The sequence below is a fragment of the Pan paniscus genome, chromosome 2, assembly GCF_029289425.2.
Source record: "Pan paniscus chromosome 2, NHGRI_mPanPan1-v2.0_pri, whole genome shotgun sequence".
NCBI classification, from domain to species: Eukaryota; Metazoa; Chordata; class Mammalia; order Primates; family Hominidae; genus Pan; species Pan paniscus.
The window spans coordinates 52580440-52601012 of record NC_085926.1 but is presented as its reverse complement, the minus strand read 5'-3'; the positions used below and the strand labels follow the sequence as shown (position 1 = coordinate 52601012).

At 41.8% G+C, this 20573-nt stretch overlaps 1 protein-coding gene across 50 annotated transcripts in view; it reads left to right on the top strand.

The window, feature by feature from the left end:
• PBRM1 (polybromo 1) overlaps positions 1 to 20573 on the top strand; it is a 139352-nt gene that overhangs the window by 78567 nt on the left and 40212 nt on the right. For 28 of the 50 annotated variants that reach the window (XM_057301817.2, XM_057301808.2, XM_057301805.2 and 25 more), the window contains 4 exons: positions 2609 to 2820; positions 16906 to 17091; positions 18650 to 18807; positions 19468 to 19731. In XM_057301817.2, coding sequence (XP_057157800.1) covers positions 2609 to 2820; positions 16906 to 17091; positions 18650 to 18807; positions 19468 to 19731 — 820 coding nt within the window. The remainder of the gene's footprint in view (positions 1 to 2608; positions 2821 to 16905; positions 17092 to 18649; positions 18808 to 19467; positions 19732 to 20573) is intronic. The other 22 variants (XM_057301818.2, XM_057301809.2, XM_063602423.1 and 19 more) reach the window with 3 other exon arrangements.

Genomic DNA, 20573 nt, shown 5'->3' with positions numbered 1-20573 from the left:
TCAGAAAACAAACATAAAATTATGTTTTAGGGGCCAGGTACAGTGGCTCACACCTGTAATCCCAGCACTTTTGGAGCCCAAGGTGGGAGGATGGCTTGCACTCAGGAGCTTGAGACCAGTCTGGACAACATAGCAAGACCTTCCTTAGCTCTACTTAAAATAAAATTTTAAAAATCAGCCAAGCTTGGTGACATATGCCTATAGTCCCAGCTACTCGAGAGGTTGAGGTGGGAGGATTGCTTGAGCCAGGAGATTGAGACTGTAGTGAGCCATGATCGTGCCACTGTACTCCAGCCTGGGCAGCAGAGTGAGACTGTGTCTCAAGAAGAAAAAAAAAGTGTTTCAGGGGTATCTTCCCTTGGTAAGTTTTATTTTTATTGCTTTCCTACAAGTATTAGCATTTCTATGACCCCAAAAGATATTTAAAACCTTTCCAAGGCCGGACACAGTGGCTCACACCTGTAATCCCAGCACTTTGGGAGGCCACGGCGGGCGGATCACCTGAGGTCAGGAGTTCGAGACCAGCCTGGCCAACATAGTGAAGCCTCGTTTCTACTAAAAGTACAAAAATTAGCCAGGCATGGTGGTAGGTGCCTATAATCCCAGCTACTTGAGAGGCTGAGGCAGGAGAATCGCTTGAACCTGGGAGGCAGAGGTTGCAATGAGCTGAGACCGCACCACTGTACTCCAGCCTGGGCAACAAGAACGAAACTCCGTCTCAAAAAAAAAAAAAGACTTTACGGAAACACCCATTTAGATTATTGATCGTGTCTTTTAATTGTTTGTCAGTTCACCTTTGCTGATGGGAGCAGCATTCTGGGGACCTCTCTGAAGTTTGATGCTCTAGTGGCATGTATCATAGGTGGCCTACTTGGCCACACTCCTCTGACCAGAATGTCTCTGTAACTGCTAAGACCTTTGTGGTTAGTTTTGTGAATAAGTTTTTAGACTCTGGTATTCTTAGTTAATAGAATTCGATTTATGCCAGCCAGGTGTGGTGGCTCACATCTGTAATTTAAGCACTTTGGAAGGCTGAAGAGGGAGGATCACTCGAGGCCAGGAGTTCGAGACCACCCTGGGCAACACAGGGAGGACCCTGTTGCTACAAAAAATTTTTAAATTAGCCAGCCTGAGCCCAAGAAGTTGAGGCTATGGTGAGCTGTGATCACGCCACTGCACTCCAGTCTGGGTGACAGGGCAAGACCCAGCCTCAAAATAAAATAAAATAAAAACAATTGTATGTAAACCTTCCTCAGACCACAGTGGTACTAGAAACAGTAATAAAATTTCCTCCAGTCAGAATTCTAAAGTCTGAAGTTTATTTTGCCCACTCCCCACATTTTATTTATTTATTTATTTATTTATTTATTTATTTATTTATTTTGGGACAGAGTCTCACTCACTCTGTTGCCCAGACTAGAGTGCAGTGGCGCGATCTTGGCTCACTGCAACCTCCACCTCCCGGGTTCAAGTGATTGTCCTGCCTCAGCCTCCTGAGTAGGTGAGATTACATGTGTGCACCATCAGTTTTTGTATTTTCAGCAGAGACTGGGTTTCACCATTTTGGCCCACCTTGGCCTCCCAAAGTGCTGGGATTGTAGGTGTGAGCCACCACAACTGGCCTGTTTATTGATTTTTTTTTTTTAACAGACAGGGTCTTGCTCTGTTGCCCAGAGTGGGAATGCAGTGGTGCCATCATAACTTACTGCACCCTTGAACTCCTGGGCTCAAGTGACCCTCCCGCCTCAGCTTCCCAGATAGCTAGGACTGCAAGTGTGTACCCCAATGCCAGGCTAATTTTTTGTTGAGACAGCGTCTTGCTGTGTTGCTTAGGCTGGTCTCAAACTCCTGGCCTTAAGCAGTCCTCCCGCCTCGGCCTCCCAAAGCATTGGGATTATAGGCATGAGCCACCATGCCTGGCCGCTTTATTTCATAAATGAGGAAGGAGACTCAGAAAAGTTCTGGGTATGACATACATAATCTTTTTTCCATCTTTCACTATGTTGCCTTTGCTGGTTCCCCAGAATTACACAGTTATTTCTGGGAAACTAAAATGAACACTAACTCTGAGGCCTGTAACCATTATAGAATACTTTCATGGCTTTGCTTTAGGTTCCGATATTCGCAGGGTCTCACTAGCCTAAGCAACCATGATGTAGGACCAAAAGGAAGAAAATAGAGCCTATTATGTAACACATCGGTCTGCTATTAAGAGAAAGTAAAAATTCAAAGAATAGATACGAGTAAGTGTTGAACATATTGTGGAGCCTTGGTACAGTTCTTGGTTCTGGCAGCCACCTTCCCCTGCCAGAATCGATTGATGCGTGTGCCATGTATCTCCAAGAGAAAATACATGAGGCCTTTCGTTTTTCATGAGCTGTACGAGAAGTGAGCCTTGAAGTAAAGGAAAATGGTGGCCATGGGGCTTACCATGGTAAAATGACACTTTGGATTTTGTTCTAACAAACTTCGGAAAGATACTCTTCATAGACCTGTACAGAAATACCACTATATCAATTAAAGAAGCATTTAATAGAATTTAACATATAATTGAGGTGTTTAAAAGAAACAGCTTGTATGTCAATGGATACTCTTGATGCTGTTATAGGACAGATTCAGAAATATATGAAGATGCGGTAGAACTTCAGCAGTTTTTTATTAAAATTCGTGATGAACTCTGCAAAAATGGAGAGATTCTTCTTTCACCGGCACTCAGCTATACCACAAAACATTTGCATAATGATGTGGAGAAAGAGAGAAAGGAAAAATTGCCAAAAGAAATAGAGGAAGATAAACTAAAACGAGAAGAAGAAAAAAGAGGTTGGTTTCTTTTCATTTTATTGAATATGAAAAAATGTACTGTCTTCTAGCTGTTCTCATAATTAGCTGTGGAAAAGAGTCCCGTTTGTATGAATGAAAACTCAGGGTATTGACTATATTAGAGTAGACGCAATGAGATGGAAATATTTTTATAGTTATCAATTTGGTCATCAGACCTGGGAAAGATTAAAAGTTACCTGTGACACAGCTGTTATCCTAGCATTCCAGGAAAAGAGTCAGTTAATTCACAAGTGTGGGGGCTTAATGCCTCTTTATATTATTGGTAGATCAAAACCTAAGCAGGCCAGCTAGAACTAGAAAGCATTCTCAACAGTGAGTCCATGAAGTTTTTGCCACATCATGCAGTAGCATTGCTTTCCTCATAGATACTTTGGACCAGACAAGTAGATGATATTTTGGTTGAATTACATACCTGGAGAAAAGTTTTATTTTAATTGTATCAAACTATAAAATGTTACTTTGGGTCACTTGCCAGAATTTAGAAATATTTTGATAACAGGACCTTATGATTACAAATTGGATCATTTCTGATAAAGTTCAAGTTCACATAGATTCCTAGAATATGTGACTCTAAGTTATGTTAATCCTGGCATCAAATCTCCTCCGTAGATTTTTTCCCTTAGGCAAGAAAACAAAATAGATTGATTTGAAGCAAATTCTTATAAGCGATGGCAAACCCCAAAAAGAAGGGAAAGAGACTTGGTTGGTGAGAATAGTAATTTTGCCAGCATAGAACTAACTGCAAAACCAACAGCTTTGTCACCAAAGGAGATATATGATATACTCATTCAGGAAGATAGTGAATATATATGTGTGGGGTTTAGGGGAGAGGGGAATCTATGACTTTGCCAGCTAAAAGTGGTTGATGCAGAAATGCATGGAGTAAAGCTGCAACTTTGATGGCCCAAGGTGACGATCCAAGTTAAAGAATATTCTGAAAATTAGACATCTATAAAAGGACTGAGATAAGCTCTCCACACATTCCCAGCCAGCTGGAAAACCTACACATGCTGTGGGGGAAGATGCAAAAGAACCTGGTGAAGAGCAGAATCCAAAGGATACTTGAAAATTGGCTGCAACTTTGAGTGCATCCCCCAACCTATACACAGATCTGTCAGCACATGGTACATCCTTACGGGCTTGAGGTAGTTAAGTACAAACTTCACCTAAGTCATTGGCTATAGAAAGAGAGGAGCAACCCCTAGTGTCAGGTTTCCTTGCAGACCTATAGTGGGAGCTCCAGAGGAGAGAAGAGAAAGGGAGAGAAAAAAGATTTGAAGACATAATGCTGAAAACCTCTCAAATTGATGAAAAACAGCTCCAAGAATTTCAAGTAAGGTAATCACAAAGAGAGCCCCATTTAGATACATCATCATCAAACTGATGAAAATCTTAAAAGCAGCAACTGATCGATCACGTACATGTAATTATCTGCACATTCCATCCAGGGGCCTGGGGATTGTCCAGCCCAATTGACAATTAGTGATACCTGAGCACTTTTCGCAGCATGTGGGGTCAGGGCCACTCAATCTGTCACTACCACGACAACTGGCACCCATCTTCATGTGTTACCTGTCGGTCCGGTAACACATCATAGCCATTGCCAGCACTGGTGCAGAACACTTGGGTCCCAGAGAGTTGTCCCAGCACTGCTACTGCTTTCACCCTTGCCACATCCACTGCCCAAGGGCTCGGGAACCCACCCACCTGCTCGATCCACTGCTGCCATTCCTGGCACTCCAGCAAGCCAGCTGGAGTGCCAGGAATTGGCCTGCCTGGACCTGCTAACACCAGTGCCAGTATACACCACTCTGGGGCCCAAAGCATGGCCCCCTTGACAGCCCAGTCCCCAGCAGTACTTTACCACAGCCTCCGCTGTCAACTGCACCTCAAGCCAGGCACCCCCACCACCTCCCCACCCCCCACATTACTTAGGAACTGGGCTCCACAGGAGCCGGTGAGTGGCAGGCAAGCAAACATTACCCCCTGAGCTCCGCTTCCTGTTAGATCAGTGGTGGCATTAGATTCTCATAGGAGCATGAACCCTATTGTGGACTGTGTATGTGAGGGATCTAGGTTGTGCACTGCTTATGAAACTCTTAATGCCTGATGATCTGAGATGGAACAGTTTCATCCTGAAACCATCCCACCCAACCCTCATCTCTTACCCACACAAACCCCATCCGTGTCTGTGGAAAAATTATCTTCCACGAAACTGGTCCCTGGTGCCAAAAACGTTGGGGGCTGCTGCCCTAAGCCACTGAGGAAGTCATGGATACCACTGATGCTGTTTACAGTAGAAGGAATCATACAGAGATTACACTACTGTACAAACCCAGATTCAAAACCAAAGTATCCTGCCCAACCAACACCACAGATAACATCTTCAGGGAGAAGTCCTCTTCTACGAAAGTAAATTCAGAACACTGGAAGAAGTGACTGTTGTACTAGACACACATATAATATCAATGTAAGTAAGGACACAGGAATCAAGAAAAAGCAAGGAAATATTACACCTCCAAAAGAACCCAGTAATTCTCTAGCAATAGATTTCATTCGAAAAGTAATTTAGCGGCTGGGCACGGTGGCTCATGACTGTAATCCCAGCACTTTGGGAGACCAAGGCCAGCAGATCACGAGGTCAGGAGTTCAAGACCAGCCTGGCCAACATGGTGAAACCCTGTCTCTACTAAAAATACAAAAATTAGCCAGGCGTGGTGGCGCGTGCCTGTAGTCCCAACTACTCGGAAGGCTGAGGCAGAAGAATACCTTTAACCCAGGAGGTGGAGGTTGTAGTGAGCTAAGATCGTGCCATTGCACTCCAGCCTGGGACAGAGCAAGACTCCGTCTCAAAAACAAAGTAATTTATCAGATTCCAGGACAATAATTCAAAGTTTGATACAAGAGAATTATTAGAAACATTACAAAGAAATCAGAAAAACAATTCAGGATATGAATGAGAACTTTATCAAATAGATATCATGAAAAAGAACTAAAAAATTCTGGAACCGAAGAATTTATTGAATGAAATACAAAAGATATTTGAAAACTTTAAGAACAGACTATATCAAGCAGAAAAAATAATTTCAGGAATTGATGACAGGTCTTTTGAAATAGTAAGAACTCAGTCAAAGAAAAATAAAAAAGAATGAGCAAAGCTTGGTAACGTAAGGGACACCATAAAGTGACCAGATTCTCAAATTTTCAGTATTCCTGAAGGTGAAGAGGAAATTTTAAAAGGTTGAAAAACCTATTTAGTGAAGTAATGGATGAAAACTTTCCAAGTGTATCAAGAAATTTAGACATCCAGTTACAGAGGAGTCAAAGATCCCCAAATAGATAAAAAGAGAGAACTTAAAATGTTCCCAACACATAGAAAGGATGGTTACCCCAAATACCCTGACTTGATCATTACACATTCTATAAATGCAACAAAGTGTCACATGTGCCCGATAAATATTTATATTATATATCAATGAAAAAACAAAAATTGTGATTGTAATTAATATCACTGAAATGCACACTTTACATTGGTTTAAAAGGCAGATTTTGTTATAGATTTTTTATCACAATTTTAAAATGTATTTAAAAATAATACATCCATGAAATGTTAATGTTTTTATAAAAAATATTTTCATATGCAAGTGAGATTGACAGTAAAAAAAAATTTTTTTTTTTTTTTTGAGATGGAGTCTCACTCTGTTGCCCAGGCTGGAGTGCGTGGCGTGATCTCAGTTCACTGCAAGCTCCACCTCCCGGGTTCACACCATTCTCTTGCCTCAGCCTCCCAAGTAGTTGGGATTACAGGCGCACCCATCACCACGCTTGGTTAATTTTTTTCTTTTTTTTTTTTTTTGTATTTTTAGTAGAGACAGGGTTTCACTGTGTTAGCCAGGATGGTCTCGATCTCCTGACCTCATGATCCGCCCGCCTCGGCTGTCCAAAGTGCTGGGATTACAGGCATGAGCCACCACGCCTGGCCAACAGTAAAAATTTTTTTAAAATTTGATTTGCATTTCCCTGAAGTTTATAGTTATGTTGAGCATTTTATCATATGCCTATTGACCATCTATATGTTTATAGTTAGATAGGAAAGATAAGTTACTAGTGTTCAATAGTACTATAGACTGACTATAATTAACAATTTATTTTATATTTTCAAATAGCTAGAAGAATGGATTTTGAGTCTTCTCAACATAAAGAAGTGATAAATCCTTGAGAGTATTAATATGCTAATTACCCTGATTTGATTGTTATACGTTGTATCCATGTTATCGAAATATCACACTGTACTCCATAAATATGTGCAATTTTTTTTGTGTGATGGGCTCTCATTCTGTCACCCAGGCTAGAGTGCAGTGGCACGATCATGGCTCACTACACCCTCAACCTCCTGAGCTCAAGCGAGTCTCTTGCCTCAGTCTCCTGAGTAGTTGAGACTAGAGGCATGTGCCACACCTGCCTTTTTTTTTTTTTGAGATGTCTGGCTCTGTTGCTGAGGCTGGAGTGCAGTGGTGTGATCTCAGCTCACTGCAGCCTCTGCCTCCCAGGTTCCAGCGATTCTCCTGCCTCAGCCTCCTGAGTAGCTGGGATTACAGGCGTGCGCCACCACACCCAGCTGATTTTTGTATTTTTAGTAGAGACGGGGCTTCACCATGTTGGCCAGGCTGGTCTCTTAACTCCTGACATCAGGTCATCTGCCTGCTTCCGCCTCCCAAAGTGCTAGGATTACAGGCGTGAGCCACTGCACCTGGCCTAATTTTTTAAATTACTTGTAGAGATGAGATCTTGCTGGGTTGCCCAGGCTGGTTTCAAACTCCTGGGCTCAAGGGATCCCCCCTCCTGAGATTCCCAAAGTGCTGGGATTGCAGACACCAGCCACATGATTATCATATGTCAATGAAAAATAACAAAAGCCCAAAAAGTGGTATATTCATCCAATGGAATATTATTCCACCATAAAAAGGAATGACATCCTTATTCATGCTATGTAAATGAACATTGAAAACCTTATGATAAGTGAAGTAAGCCAAACTGAAAAGGACAGATATTGTATGATTATACTTTTTTGAAGTATATAGAATTGGCAAATTCATAGGGACAGAAAGTGGAATAGAGGTTGCTAGGGGCCAGGTTGCAGAGTGGAGAAATGGGTAATTATTGTTTAATGATTAAAGTTTCTGTATGGGATAATGAAAAAGTTTTGGAAATAGTTTGTGGTTATGGTTGCACAACACTAAGTTATTGCCACTGAATGGTACACTTAAAAGTGGTCAGAATGATAACTGTTTTGTATTATATGTTTTACTACAATTATTAAAAACTAATAATGTAATATACCAAAAACCATTGAACTTTAAATAGGTGAATTATGTGGTGTGTGAATCATATATGAAGTTGTTTTCCATTCAGAGAAATATTAGAATACAAAGTTGAAGAAGTCTCCCAGAAGTAGAACAACAACAGAAATAAAGGAAGAAAAAGATAATTGGCAGGGTGCAGTGGCTCACGCCTGTAATCCCAGCACTTTGGAAGGCAAAGTGGGTAGATCACCTGAGGTCAGGAGTTCGAGACCAGCCTGACCAACATGGTGAAACCCTGTCTCGACTAAAAATACAAAAATTAGCCGGGTGTGGTGGTACATGCCTATAGTCCCAGCTACTCGGGAAGCTGAGGCAAGAGAATTGCTTGAACCTGGGAGGCAGAGGTTGCAGTGAGCCGAGATTGTGCTACTGCACTCCAGCCTGGGCGACACAGTGAGACTCTCCCGAGTAGCTGGAACTACAGGCATGTGCCACCACACGAGGCTAAGATGGGAGGATCGCTGGATCATTTGAGCCCAGGAGTTCAGGGTTGTAGTGAGCTGTGATGGTGCCAGTACCCTGAAACCTGAGTGAACCCTGTCTGTAAAAAAACAAAAAAAAATTCTAATCTCTCTGTCCCTTTGAGTAAACTGATAGTGTTACTGCTGGTATAAAATTCTCAAGAACCTTATAGATCTGCTGTGTATTACACAGGGATTCACTTGATTAATCAATTGCTAGATAACAGTTTTCACCAAAATTGGCAGAACTTTTTAAAATTACATATATAATACCAAGAATTAGGAGAATTAGGAGACAGAGCAAGATGGCCGAATAGAAGCCTCCACCAATTGTCCTCCCCACAGGAACACCAAATTTAACAACTATCTACACACAGAAAGTGCACCTTCATAAGAACCAAAAATCAGGTAAACAATCACAGTACCTAGTTTTAACTTCATATCTCTGAAAGAGGGTAGAAAACACAGTCTTGAATTGCTGGCACCACCCTTCTCCCATACCCCAGCATCAGCTGTGTGACACAGAGAATCTTTGTGCTTGCGGGAGTTAGAGCACAGTGATTGAGGGATTTGCATTGGAACTCAGCCGATGCCCACAGAGGAAACATTCAGGCCAGCCCTCATCAGAGGGGAATTGTCCAGCCCAGTGGACTGGACAATTGTCAGAACTTGGGTTCCAGCAAGCCTTGCCACTGTGTGCTAAAGGGCTCTGGGGTCCTAAATAAACTTGAAGGGAAGTGTAGGCCACAAGGACTACAACTATTAGGCAAGTCCTAGTGCTGTGCTGGGCTCATAGCCAGTGGACTTAGGGGGCACATGACATGTGAGACACCAGCAGGGTAACCAGGGGAGTACTTGCGCCACCCCTCCCCAACCCTGGGCAGCTCCGAAAAAGACATCTTCCTCCACTTGAGGAGAGGAGAGGGAAGAGTAAAGAGGTCTTTGCCTTGCAGCTTAGATACCAGCTCAGCCACAGTAGGATAAGGCACTGGGCAGTCCTGAGGCACCCATTCCAGGCCCTAGCTCCCACGCAGCATTTCTAGACATGCCCCTGAGCCAGAAGGGAACACGCTGCCTTGAAGAGAGGGACCCAGTCTTGGTAGAATTCATCACCTGCTGACTAAAGAGCCCTTGGGCCCTGAATAATCAGCAACAGTAGCCAGGTAGTAGGCCTGTAGGATACATTTCTTTTTTTTTTTTTTTTTTTTTTGAGACGGAGTCTCACTCTGTCGCCAGGCTAGAGTGCAGTGGCACAATCTCGACTCACTGCAACCTCCGCCTCCTGGGTTCAAGCAATTCTCCTGCCTCAGCCCCCCGAGTAGCTGGGACTACAGGCGCACACCACCAAACCCAGCTAATTTTTATATTTTTAGTTGAGACGGGGTTTCACCATGTTGGCCAGGATGGTCTCGATCTCTTGACCTCGTGATCCGCCCGCCTCGGCCTCCCAGAGTGCTGGGATTACAGGCGTGAGCCACCGCGCCCAGCCACAATCCTACAATTTATATGGAACCATAAAAGACTCAGAATAGCTAAAGTTATTTTGAGCCAAAAGAAAACTGGAGGAATCACGTTACCCGACTTCAATTTATATTACAGAGCTATATAGTATCTGAAACAGCATGGTGCTGGCATAAAAACAGACACATATACCAATGGAAAAGAGTAGAGAACCTAGAAACAAATCCATACGTCTACAGTGAACTCATTTTTGACAACAGTGCCAAGAATATACATTGGGGAAAGGACAGTCTTTTCAATAAACGGTGCTGGGAAAACTGGATATCAGTATACAGAATAATGAAATTAGCCCCCTGTCTCTTGCCATGTACAAAAATCAAAATGGATTAAAGACTTAAATCTAATACCTGAAACTATGAAACTACTGGAATAAAACTGGACTAGGCAAAAATTTCTTGAGTAATACCCCACAGGCACAGGCAACCAAAGCAAAAGTAGATAAATGGGATTACATCAAGTTAAAAAGCCTCTGCACAGCAGAGGAAACAAAGTGAGGGGACAACCCACAGAGTGGGAAAAAACTATCTGCAAACTAACCATCTCACAATGGATTAGTTACCAGAATGTATGAGGAACTCAACTCCTTAAGAGAAAATCTAATAATCCAATTAAAAAGTGGGCAAAAGACCTGAATATACATTTCCCAAAAGGAGACATACAAATGGCAGACAGGTATATGAAAAGGTGCTCAACATCACTGATCATCAGAACAAACAATGAGATATCATATCACTCCAGTTAAAATGGCTTTTATCCAAAAGCCAGGACCTGATACTAGTCCCCCAGAGTTGGGGCACACAGTCCAGGAGTCCTGAGCTGAGCCTTGGCCCCCTAAAATCCTCTAGAAACTAAGCCCATCAACTGAACCCATCTTATACCACAATCAAACACCCAAGGTCATCAAATAGGGTAAAAGAATGAAAAAAAAAATAGCCAAAGGACAGCAACTTTAAAGATTGAAGGAACATTATGAAAGAAAAAAATGACAGGTCACCTTCAAAGGGAAGCCCAGAAGACTGACTGTGCACCTGTCAGCACAAACGCTGCAAGCCAAGAAGAGATTGGGGGCCTATATTCAACATTCTTAAGGAAAAGAAATTCCAACCAGTAATTTCTATCCGGCCAAACCAAGCTTCATAAGCAAAGGAGAAATAGAGTCCTTTTTCCTCAAGCAGATGCTGAGGGAATTTGTTACCACCAGACCTGCCTTACAGTAGCTCCCAAAAGAAGCACTAAATATGAAAAGGAAAGACTGTTACCAGACACTACAAAAACACACTGAAGTATATAGACCAATGACACAACACAAACAAGATTGCTTCCAGCTAACAACACAATGACAAGATCAGATCCACACATGTCAATACTGACCTTGAATGTAAATGGGCTAAATACCCCAATTAAAAGAAACAAGAGTGGCAAGCTGGATAAATAAGCAAGGTCTAATGGGATGCTGTCTTCAAGAGACCCATCTCTCATCCCATGAGACCCATAATGACACCCATAAGCTCGAAATAAAGACATGGAGAAAAATCTACGAAGCAAATGGAAAACAGAAAAAAGCAAGGGTTGTAATCTCATTTCAGACAAAACAGACTTTAAACCAACAAAGACCAAAAAAGACAAAGAAGGGCACTACATAATGGTAAAGGGTTCAATTCAACAAGAAGACTTATCCTAAGTAATATATGCACACAATACAGGAGCACCCAGACTCATAAAGCAAGTTCTTAGAGACCTTCAGAGAGGCTTACATTCCCACACAATAAAAAAAGAAAAAGGCCTGGGTATAGTGGCTCATGCCTGTAATCCCAACACTGTGGGAGGCCAAGACAGGAGGATTGCTTGAGCCTAGGCCTTCAAGAGCAGCCTGGGTAACACAGCAGGACCTCACCTCATCTCTTAAAACTCCCACACAATACTGGGAGACTTTAATACCCAACTGACAGTACTAGACAGACCATCAGAGCAGAAAATTAACAATGATATTCCGGACCTGAACACAACACTGGGCCAAATGTACCTGATAGACATCTAGAGAACTCTCCACCCAAAGATCAACAGAATATGCATTCTTCTCATTACCACATGGGACATACTCTAATATCAGCCACACAATTGGACATAAAACAATCCTCAGAAAATGCAAAAGAAGGAAAATTATACCAACCACTCTCTTAGACCACAGCACAATAAAAATAGAAATCAAGACAAAATCACTCAAAACCATACAATTATATGGAAATTAACCAACCTACTCCTGGATGACTTTTGGGTAAATAATGAAATTAAGGTAGATATCAAAAAGTTCTTTGAAACGAACAAAAACAAAGACACAACATACCAGAATCTCTGGGACACAGCTAAGGCAGTGTTAAGAGGGAAATTTATCACACTAAACACCCACATCAAAAAGATAGGTCAATGGCCAGGCACGGTGGCTCATGCCTATAATCCAAGCACTTTGGGAGGCCAAGGAGAGTGGATTGCTTGAGGCTAGCAGTTTGAGACCACCCTAGCCAACATGGCAAAACCTCTTCTCTACTAAAAATGCAAAATTTAGCTGGGTATGGCAGTGTGTGCCTGTAGTCCCAGCTATTCGGAAGGCTGAGGCACAAGAATCACCTGAACCCAGGAGGTGGAGGTGGCAGTGAGCCAAGACTGTGCCACTGCACTGCAGCCTGGGTGACAGAGCAAGACTCTTGTTTAAAAAAAAAAAAAAAAAAAAAAGGAACTCAAATTAACAACCTAACTTCATAGGAGAAAGAACTAGAAAAGCAAGAGCAAACCATTCCCAAAGCTAGCAGAAAAAAAGAAATAATCAGAGCTGAAAACTGAAGGAGACTGAGACAAGAAAAACCATTCAAAAGATTAACAAATCTAGGAGTTGGTTTTTTGAAAAAGTTAGTAAGATGGACCGCTAGCTAGAATAATGAAGAAGAGAAAAAATCCAAGTAAACACAATTAGAAACAACAAAGCGGGTGTTGCCACTGACCCCTCAGAAATACAAATAACTAGCAGATACTACTATGAACACCTCTATGCACACAAACTAGAAAATCTAGAAGAAATGGATAAATTCCTGAACACATACACCCTCGCAAGACTGAAACCAGGAGGAACTTGAATCCCTGAACAGACCAATAACAAGCTCTGAGATTGAATTAGTAATGTATAGCCTAGCAACCAAGAAAGGCCCAGGACCAGGTGAATTCACAGCCAAATTCTACCAGATGTACAAAGAAGAGCTGGTAACCATTTCTACTGAAACTGTTCCAAATAACTGAGGAGAAAGGACTCCTCCCCAACTCATTCTTTGAGGCCAGCATCATCTTGATACCAAAACCTGGCAGAGACAACAGAAAAAACTAGGCCAATATCCTTGATGTTTATTAATGCAGAAATCCTTAAGAAAATAACTAGCAAACCAAATCCAGCAGTATATCAAATAGCTAATCCACCATGGTCAAGTAGGCTTTATCCCTGGGATGCAAGGTTGGTTCAGCATATGCAAATCAATAAATGTGATTCATCACATAAAAAAGAACTAAAGACAGCCGGGTGTGGTGGCTCATGCCTGTAATCCCAGCACTTTGGTAGGCCAAGGTGGGTGGATCACCTGAGGTCAGGAGTTCGAGACCAGCCTGACCAACATGGTGAAACCCTGTCTCTAGAAAGAATACAAAAATTAGCCAGGTGTGGTGGCACACACCTGTAGTCCTAGCTATTCGAGAGGCCGAGGCAAGAGAATCACTTGAACCCAGGAGGCAGACTGCAGTGAGCCAAGATCGCACCACTGCACTCCAGCCTGGGCGACAGAGCGAGAATCCATCTCAAGTCTTAAAAAAAAAAAAAAAAAAAACCTGGTGCAATGGCTCACACCTGTAATCCCAGTACCTTGGGAGGCTGAGGCGGGTGGATCACAAGGTCAGGAGTTCAAGACCAGCCTGGCCAAGATGGTGAACCCCCATCTCTACTAAAAATACAAAAATTAGCCGGGCATGGTGGTGGGCACCTGTAATCCCAGCTACTTGGGAGGCTGAGGCAGGAGAATTGCTTGAACCTGGGAGGCAGAGGTTGCAGTGAGCCGAGATGGCGCCACTGCACTCCAGCCTGGGCATCAGAGCATCAGAGCAAGACTATGTCCAAAAAAAAAAAAAAAAAATGCCGGGCGCAGTGGCTGACGCCTGTAATCCCAACAGCTTGGGAGGCCGGGGCGGGTGGATCACGAGGTCAGAAGTTCAAGACCAGCCTGGCCAAGACGGTGAAACCCCATCTCTACTGAAAATACAAAAATTAGCCGGGCATGGTGGTGGGCATCTGTAATCTCAGCTACTCAGGAGGCTGAAGCTGGAGAATTGCTTGAACTTGGGAGGCGGGGGTTGCAGTGAGCCGAGATCACGCCACTGCACTCCAGCCTGGGAGACAAGAGGAAGACTCCGTCTCAAAAAAAAAAAAAAACTAAAGACAAAAACTACATTATCTCAATAGATGTAGAAAAGGCTTTTGACATATTAAAAACTCTAGATAAACTAGGTATTAAAGAAACGTACTTCTAAATAATAAGAGCCATCTATTACAAAGCCACCCAACGTCATGCTGAAATAACCAAAAGCTGGAAATATTCCCTTTGAAAACTGACACAAGACAAGAATGCTGTCTCCCACCACTCCTATTCAACATAGTATTGGAAGTCCTGGCCAGGGCAGTCAGGTAAGAGAGAGAAATAAAGGGTATTCAAATAGGAAGAGGGGAAGTCAAACTACGTCTCTTTGCAGATGACTTAATTCTATATCTAATAAACCCATAGTCTCAGCCCAAAAGCTCCTTCAGCTGATAAACTTCAGCAAAGTGTCAGGATACACAATCAGTATACAAAAATCACTATCATTCTTATACACCAATAGCAGCCAAGCCAAGAGCTAGATCAGGAACGCATTGTCATTCACAATTGCCACAAAAAGAATAAAATACCTAGAAATACAGCTAACCAGGGAGGTGAAAGATCCCTACAATGAGAATTACTCACTGCCCAAAGAAATCAGAGATGACAGATGCAAATGGGAAAACATTCCATGCTCGTGGATAGGAAGAATCAATGTTATTTAAATGGCCATACTGCCCAAAGCAATTTACAGATTCAGTCCTAATCCTATGAAATTACCAATGACATTCTTCACAGAACTAGAAAAACTATTTTAAAATTTAGATAGCCAGGCACGGTGGCTCACGCTTGTAATCCCAGCACTTTAGGAGGCCAAGGCGGGCAGATCACTTGAGGTCAGGAGTTCAAGACTCTGGGTGACAGAGTGAGACTGTCTTAAAAAAGAAAAAGAAAATTTAATGTTTCAGGAGGAATAAAATAAATAACATTTAAAATGCTTATTATTAGCTCTTCCATTTATGGGAAATTAACCTAAGGAAGTAATCAAAGATTTGGGCAAAGCTTTATCCTCAATAAAAACCCTGTGATATTTGCAAACGATAGCTTGTACTGGAACTTTTTTTTTTTTCTTTTGAAATGGAGTATTGCTCTGTCACCCAGGCTGGAGTGCAGTGGCGTGATCTTGGCTCACTACAACATTCACCTCCCAGGTTTAAGCGATTCTTCTGTCTCAACCTCCCAAGTAGCTGGGACTACAGGCACCTGCCACCATGCTGGCTAATTTTTAAATATTTTTAGTAGAGATGGGGTTTCACCATGTTGGCCAGGCTGGCCTTGAACTCTTCTTGACCTCAAGTGATCCGCCCGCCTCGGCCTCCCAAAGTGCTGGGATTACAGGCGTGAGCTGCCGCTACCGGCCTGTACTGGAACTATTAATAAGTTTTACTTAACAAAAATAAAAGTCATCTGGGCGCGGTGGCTCACGCCTATAATCCCAGCATTTTGGGAGGCTGAGGCAGGCGGATCTGAGGTCGAGAGATCGAGACCAGCCTGACCAAGATGGAGAAACCCCATCTCTACTAAAAATACAAAATTAGCCAGGCGTGGTGGTGCATGCCTGTAATCCCAGCTACTCGGGAGGCTGAGGCAGGAGAATTGCTTGAACCTGGGAGGCAGAGGTTGTGGTGAGCTGAGATTGTGCCATTGCACTCCAGCCTGGGCAACAAGAGCGAAACTCCGTCTCGAAAAAAATAAATAAATAAAAATAAAAGTCATTTTGAAAAGCATTTCCTCTCAGGGCTAGTGTTCTTGATATATTAAATATATATACTAGATATAGTTTATAGTATATTGTAGAATATATGTATTCTATATTTCTTCAATTCTAAGACTCCATTAAATGTGTCATATTCGTGTAATAACTTAGTGAAATGAAACACATTGAGAAGCACTAAGGTGGGGATGAAGTATATCAGAGATTATCTCTAGAATTACTTGATTCGAAACGACATATGTACTTCTTTGTGCCTTTCGATATTATCCAAAATGTCCATATGATCATATATTAGTAAGGTGATGTTTTTATTCTCTACATCCTTTGTGTAGTTATATATTCATTTAAATTAATGATGGTTGTAATTCAAAGATAGTTTTGAGTAGAGGCTATTAGGAATATGAAGATCATACTATTGCTGATTCCTGCCTTCGCATGTTGCAAATGGAATTAAATGTATTAAATGTGTTATTAGTATGTGTTGTTTGAACCCTACATCTGACTTCAGCATCCCTTTGGTGAGTACCTTTTTCCTTTATTTATTTATTTTTTTACCTAAGAAGCTGAAAAGAGTGAAGATTCCTCTGGTGCTGCAGGCCTCTCAGGCTTACATCGCACATACAGCCAGGACTGTAGCTTTAAAAACAGCATGTACCATGTTGGAGATTACGTCTATGTGGAACCTGCAGAGGCCAACCTACAACCACATATCGTCTGTATTGAAAGACTGTGGGAGGATTCAGCTGGTAAGTTTGTTTTAAATCAAAGGACAGTTTAGTGAGATATGACTATTTGACTTCTCCTTGCTCCTCAGGGAAGAAAATTTTAACTCAGACATCTTAAGCCTTTCCACAATAATTGTTCAATATATCAATAAATGTAAGTAAGCACCAATCATATGAAAAACATAGGACCTGTTGGGCAAGTGTCACAGTTGAGTCAAAAGAAATACAGCTTCTAGGTCGGGCGCGGTGGCTCACACCTGTAATCCCAGCACTTTGGGAGGCTGAGGCGGGCAGATCATGAGGTCAGGAAATCGAGACCATCCTGGCTAACACAGTGAAACCCCATCTCTACTAAAAAGATACAAAAAATGAGCTGGGCCTGGTGGCGGGCGCCTGTAGTCCCAGCTACTCGGGAGGCTGAGGCAGGAGAATGGCGTGAACCCAGGAGGCGGAGCTTGCAAGGGAGCCGAGATCACGCCACTGCACTCCAGCCTGGGTGACAGAGTGAGACTCTGTCTCAAAAAAAAAAAAAAAAGAAAGAAAGAAATACAGCTTCTTAAAGTCTGGTTGAGATTCATTCATTCATTTGATACTTATTAAAAACATACTTTGAGCCAAACTTTATGTAGAGTGACATAGATTCAGAAGAACAAAAAGCTCATATTTTCCCTTGCAAAACTACTCCAGTAAGGAAGATTATGATCAAAAAAGAAATTATTATAGAATGACATGCCTTGGCTTAGCATTTGTTTTCAAAAAGGCTTTCTAGAACAGTTGCCTTTAAATTGAGACATGGAGTATGCATAGAAATTAATGAAGCCAGAAGTTGGTCGAAATGTGATTCAGGCAATCCAGTTCTTTGAGCTGCCTATCACATGAAATACTTTTGTATTCCTTCACCAGAGAGCTAAATATGTCCTTCAGTAGCATATCTATCCCCTTACTAAAGTGCACAACTCTAGGTATGTACTAACCAGAGCAGAGTGGAGCAGGTCTAATCACCTGTCCTCCTCATTATGTATTTTATATGGCTTTTAATATGAAGAAGAGCCTGGGCAACATGGCAAGACCCCTTCTCTAGAAAAAATAAGAAAATCAGCAGGGTGTGATTGCACTTGCTGTGGTCCCAGCAACTTGAGAGGCTGAGGCAGGAGGATCACTTGAGCCCAAGAGGTTGAGGGTGTATATATATATATATATGAGGGGGGAAAAGTAGCATGCATTTTTTTAGGCCTCATTACACTTTATTATTTTTGAGTATTATTTCTCCTATGGATAATTATATTAAGAAACTGTAGCTGTAAAAATAAGCACAGTGCTAGGTTCATATCATGGCAGAGTGGATTGATGGTGTATTTCCTAATTTTGCAAAGAATGTGTGATTTCTGAGCTGGACACAGTGACTTATACTTGTAGTCCCAGCTACTCAGGAGGCTGAGGTTGGAGGACCACTTTGGCCCAGGAATTCAAGTCCAGCCTGGGCAACATAGTGAGACCCAGTCTCTTTAAAAAAAAAAAAGTGATTTCTGTTAACAATGATTCTCTTTCTCTTCCCCTTCTTCCACCCCCCATTTTTGAGGTGAAAAATGGTTGTATGGCTGTTGGTTTTACCGACCAAATGAAACATTCCACCTGGCTACACGAAAATTTCTAGAAAAAGAAGTTTTTAAGAGTGACTATTACAACAAAGTTCCAGTTAGTAAAATTCTAGGCAAGTGTGTGGTCATGTTTGTCAAGGTAAGAAACTCATTAAATCCCAAAGTCTCACTCATTCCCTAGGAATAAAATTTTAAAACACAGAAAATAATCGATATTTACAAAATTAGGAACTCTGTTTTAAGCTATTTTTTAAGCCGTGTCTATATAGCTATATGAAAAGATTTGGGAAGAAATTAACCTGAACTTCGTTGTGAAAGACCACTTGCTGCTTACACTATTTGGCTATAATGCAGTTAGGTTAAGTTTTTAATATTGCCAGGCTAATTTTTAAGTATGATTTTTTTTAAGGATAATCATTACAAATTTTCAGTTTGGTTTTTAGGTAATAATGTGTGCTTTTGTGTGTCTGTCTGATACACACACACAAGCCCTCTTCAAAGCTTTAAGGAACATTATAGCTATATGAAATGTTCATATGTTTTCAAAGAGCAATTGTAAGCTAAATGGAATTATTTCTTTTTATAATTTAAAGGGTGTGTATATAATAAGTCCATTCCGTAGCCAAAGAAATACTTCTAAATCTCTGGTCATTTATTATTTTTTGTTAACTGCCAGAAAGTCTGTAATCAGTTCAGCTTTTGTTTGGTTGGTTGGTTATTTGCTTTTTTTTTTTTTTTTGATTGATTTTCAGAAAATTCACCTAACTAGTTTTATTCTTATGCCCTCCCCACCCCCCAGGAATACTTTAAGTTGTGCCCAGAAAACTTCCGAGATGAGGATGTTTTTGTCTGTGAATCACGGTATTCTGCCAAAACCAAATCTTTTAAGAAAATTAAACTGTGGACCATGCCCATCAGCTCAGTCAGGTTTGTCCCTCGGGATGTGCCTCTGCCTGTGGTTCGCGTGGCCTCTGTATTTGCAAATGCAGATAAAGGTGATGATGAGAAGAATACAGACAACTCAGAGGACAGTCGAGCTGAAGACAATTTTAACTTGGAAAAGGTATGCAGATAATAGCCACACAGAAAGAATTTTACATCTCAAAACACCTATTCCAGAAAATAAATGAATAAAGTATTCAAACTTAGAAAAAGAGCAACAACACAAAACCTTAGCCAAACAGGAAGAAGGAAACTATAACAGAAAGAAATTTACACTTTCAAAACTGTACATTATAATTTAAAAGTAAATCAGGCCAAGTGCATTGGTTCACGCCTGTAATCCCAGCATTTTGGGAGGCCAAGGCGGGCAGATCACGAGATCAGGAGTTCGAGACCAGCCTGACCAACATGGTGAAACCTCATCTCTACTAAAAATACAAAAATTAGCTGGGTGTGGTGGCGTGTGCCTGTAATCCCAGCTACCCAGGAGGCTGAGGCAGGAGAATGGCGTGAACCTGGGAGGCGGAGGCTGCAGTGAGCTGAGACCACACCACTCTACTCCAGCCTGGGCAACAGAGTGAGTCTCTGTCTCAAAAAAAAAAAATTTTTTTTAAAGTAAATCTAAGAGCTAATTATTTGACAAGTCCAATTAGATAAACTGCCAACTATCTAATAATGGGAAAAGAAAGGGGTTAAACTTTGACACAAAATGTGGAAGAAGGCCAGGCGCGGTGGCTCACACCTGTAATCCCAGCACTTTGGGAGGCCGAGGTGGGTGGATTACCTGAGGTCAGGAGTTCGAGACCAGCCTGGCCAACGTGGTGAAACCCTGTCTCTACTAAAAATACAAAAAATTAGCCGGGTGAGGTGGTGGGTGCCTGTAATCCCAACTACTTGGGAGGCTGAGGCAGGAGAATCGCTTGAACCCAGGAGGCAGAGGTTGCAGTGAGCCGAGATCGTGCT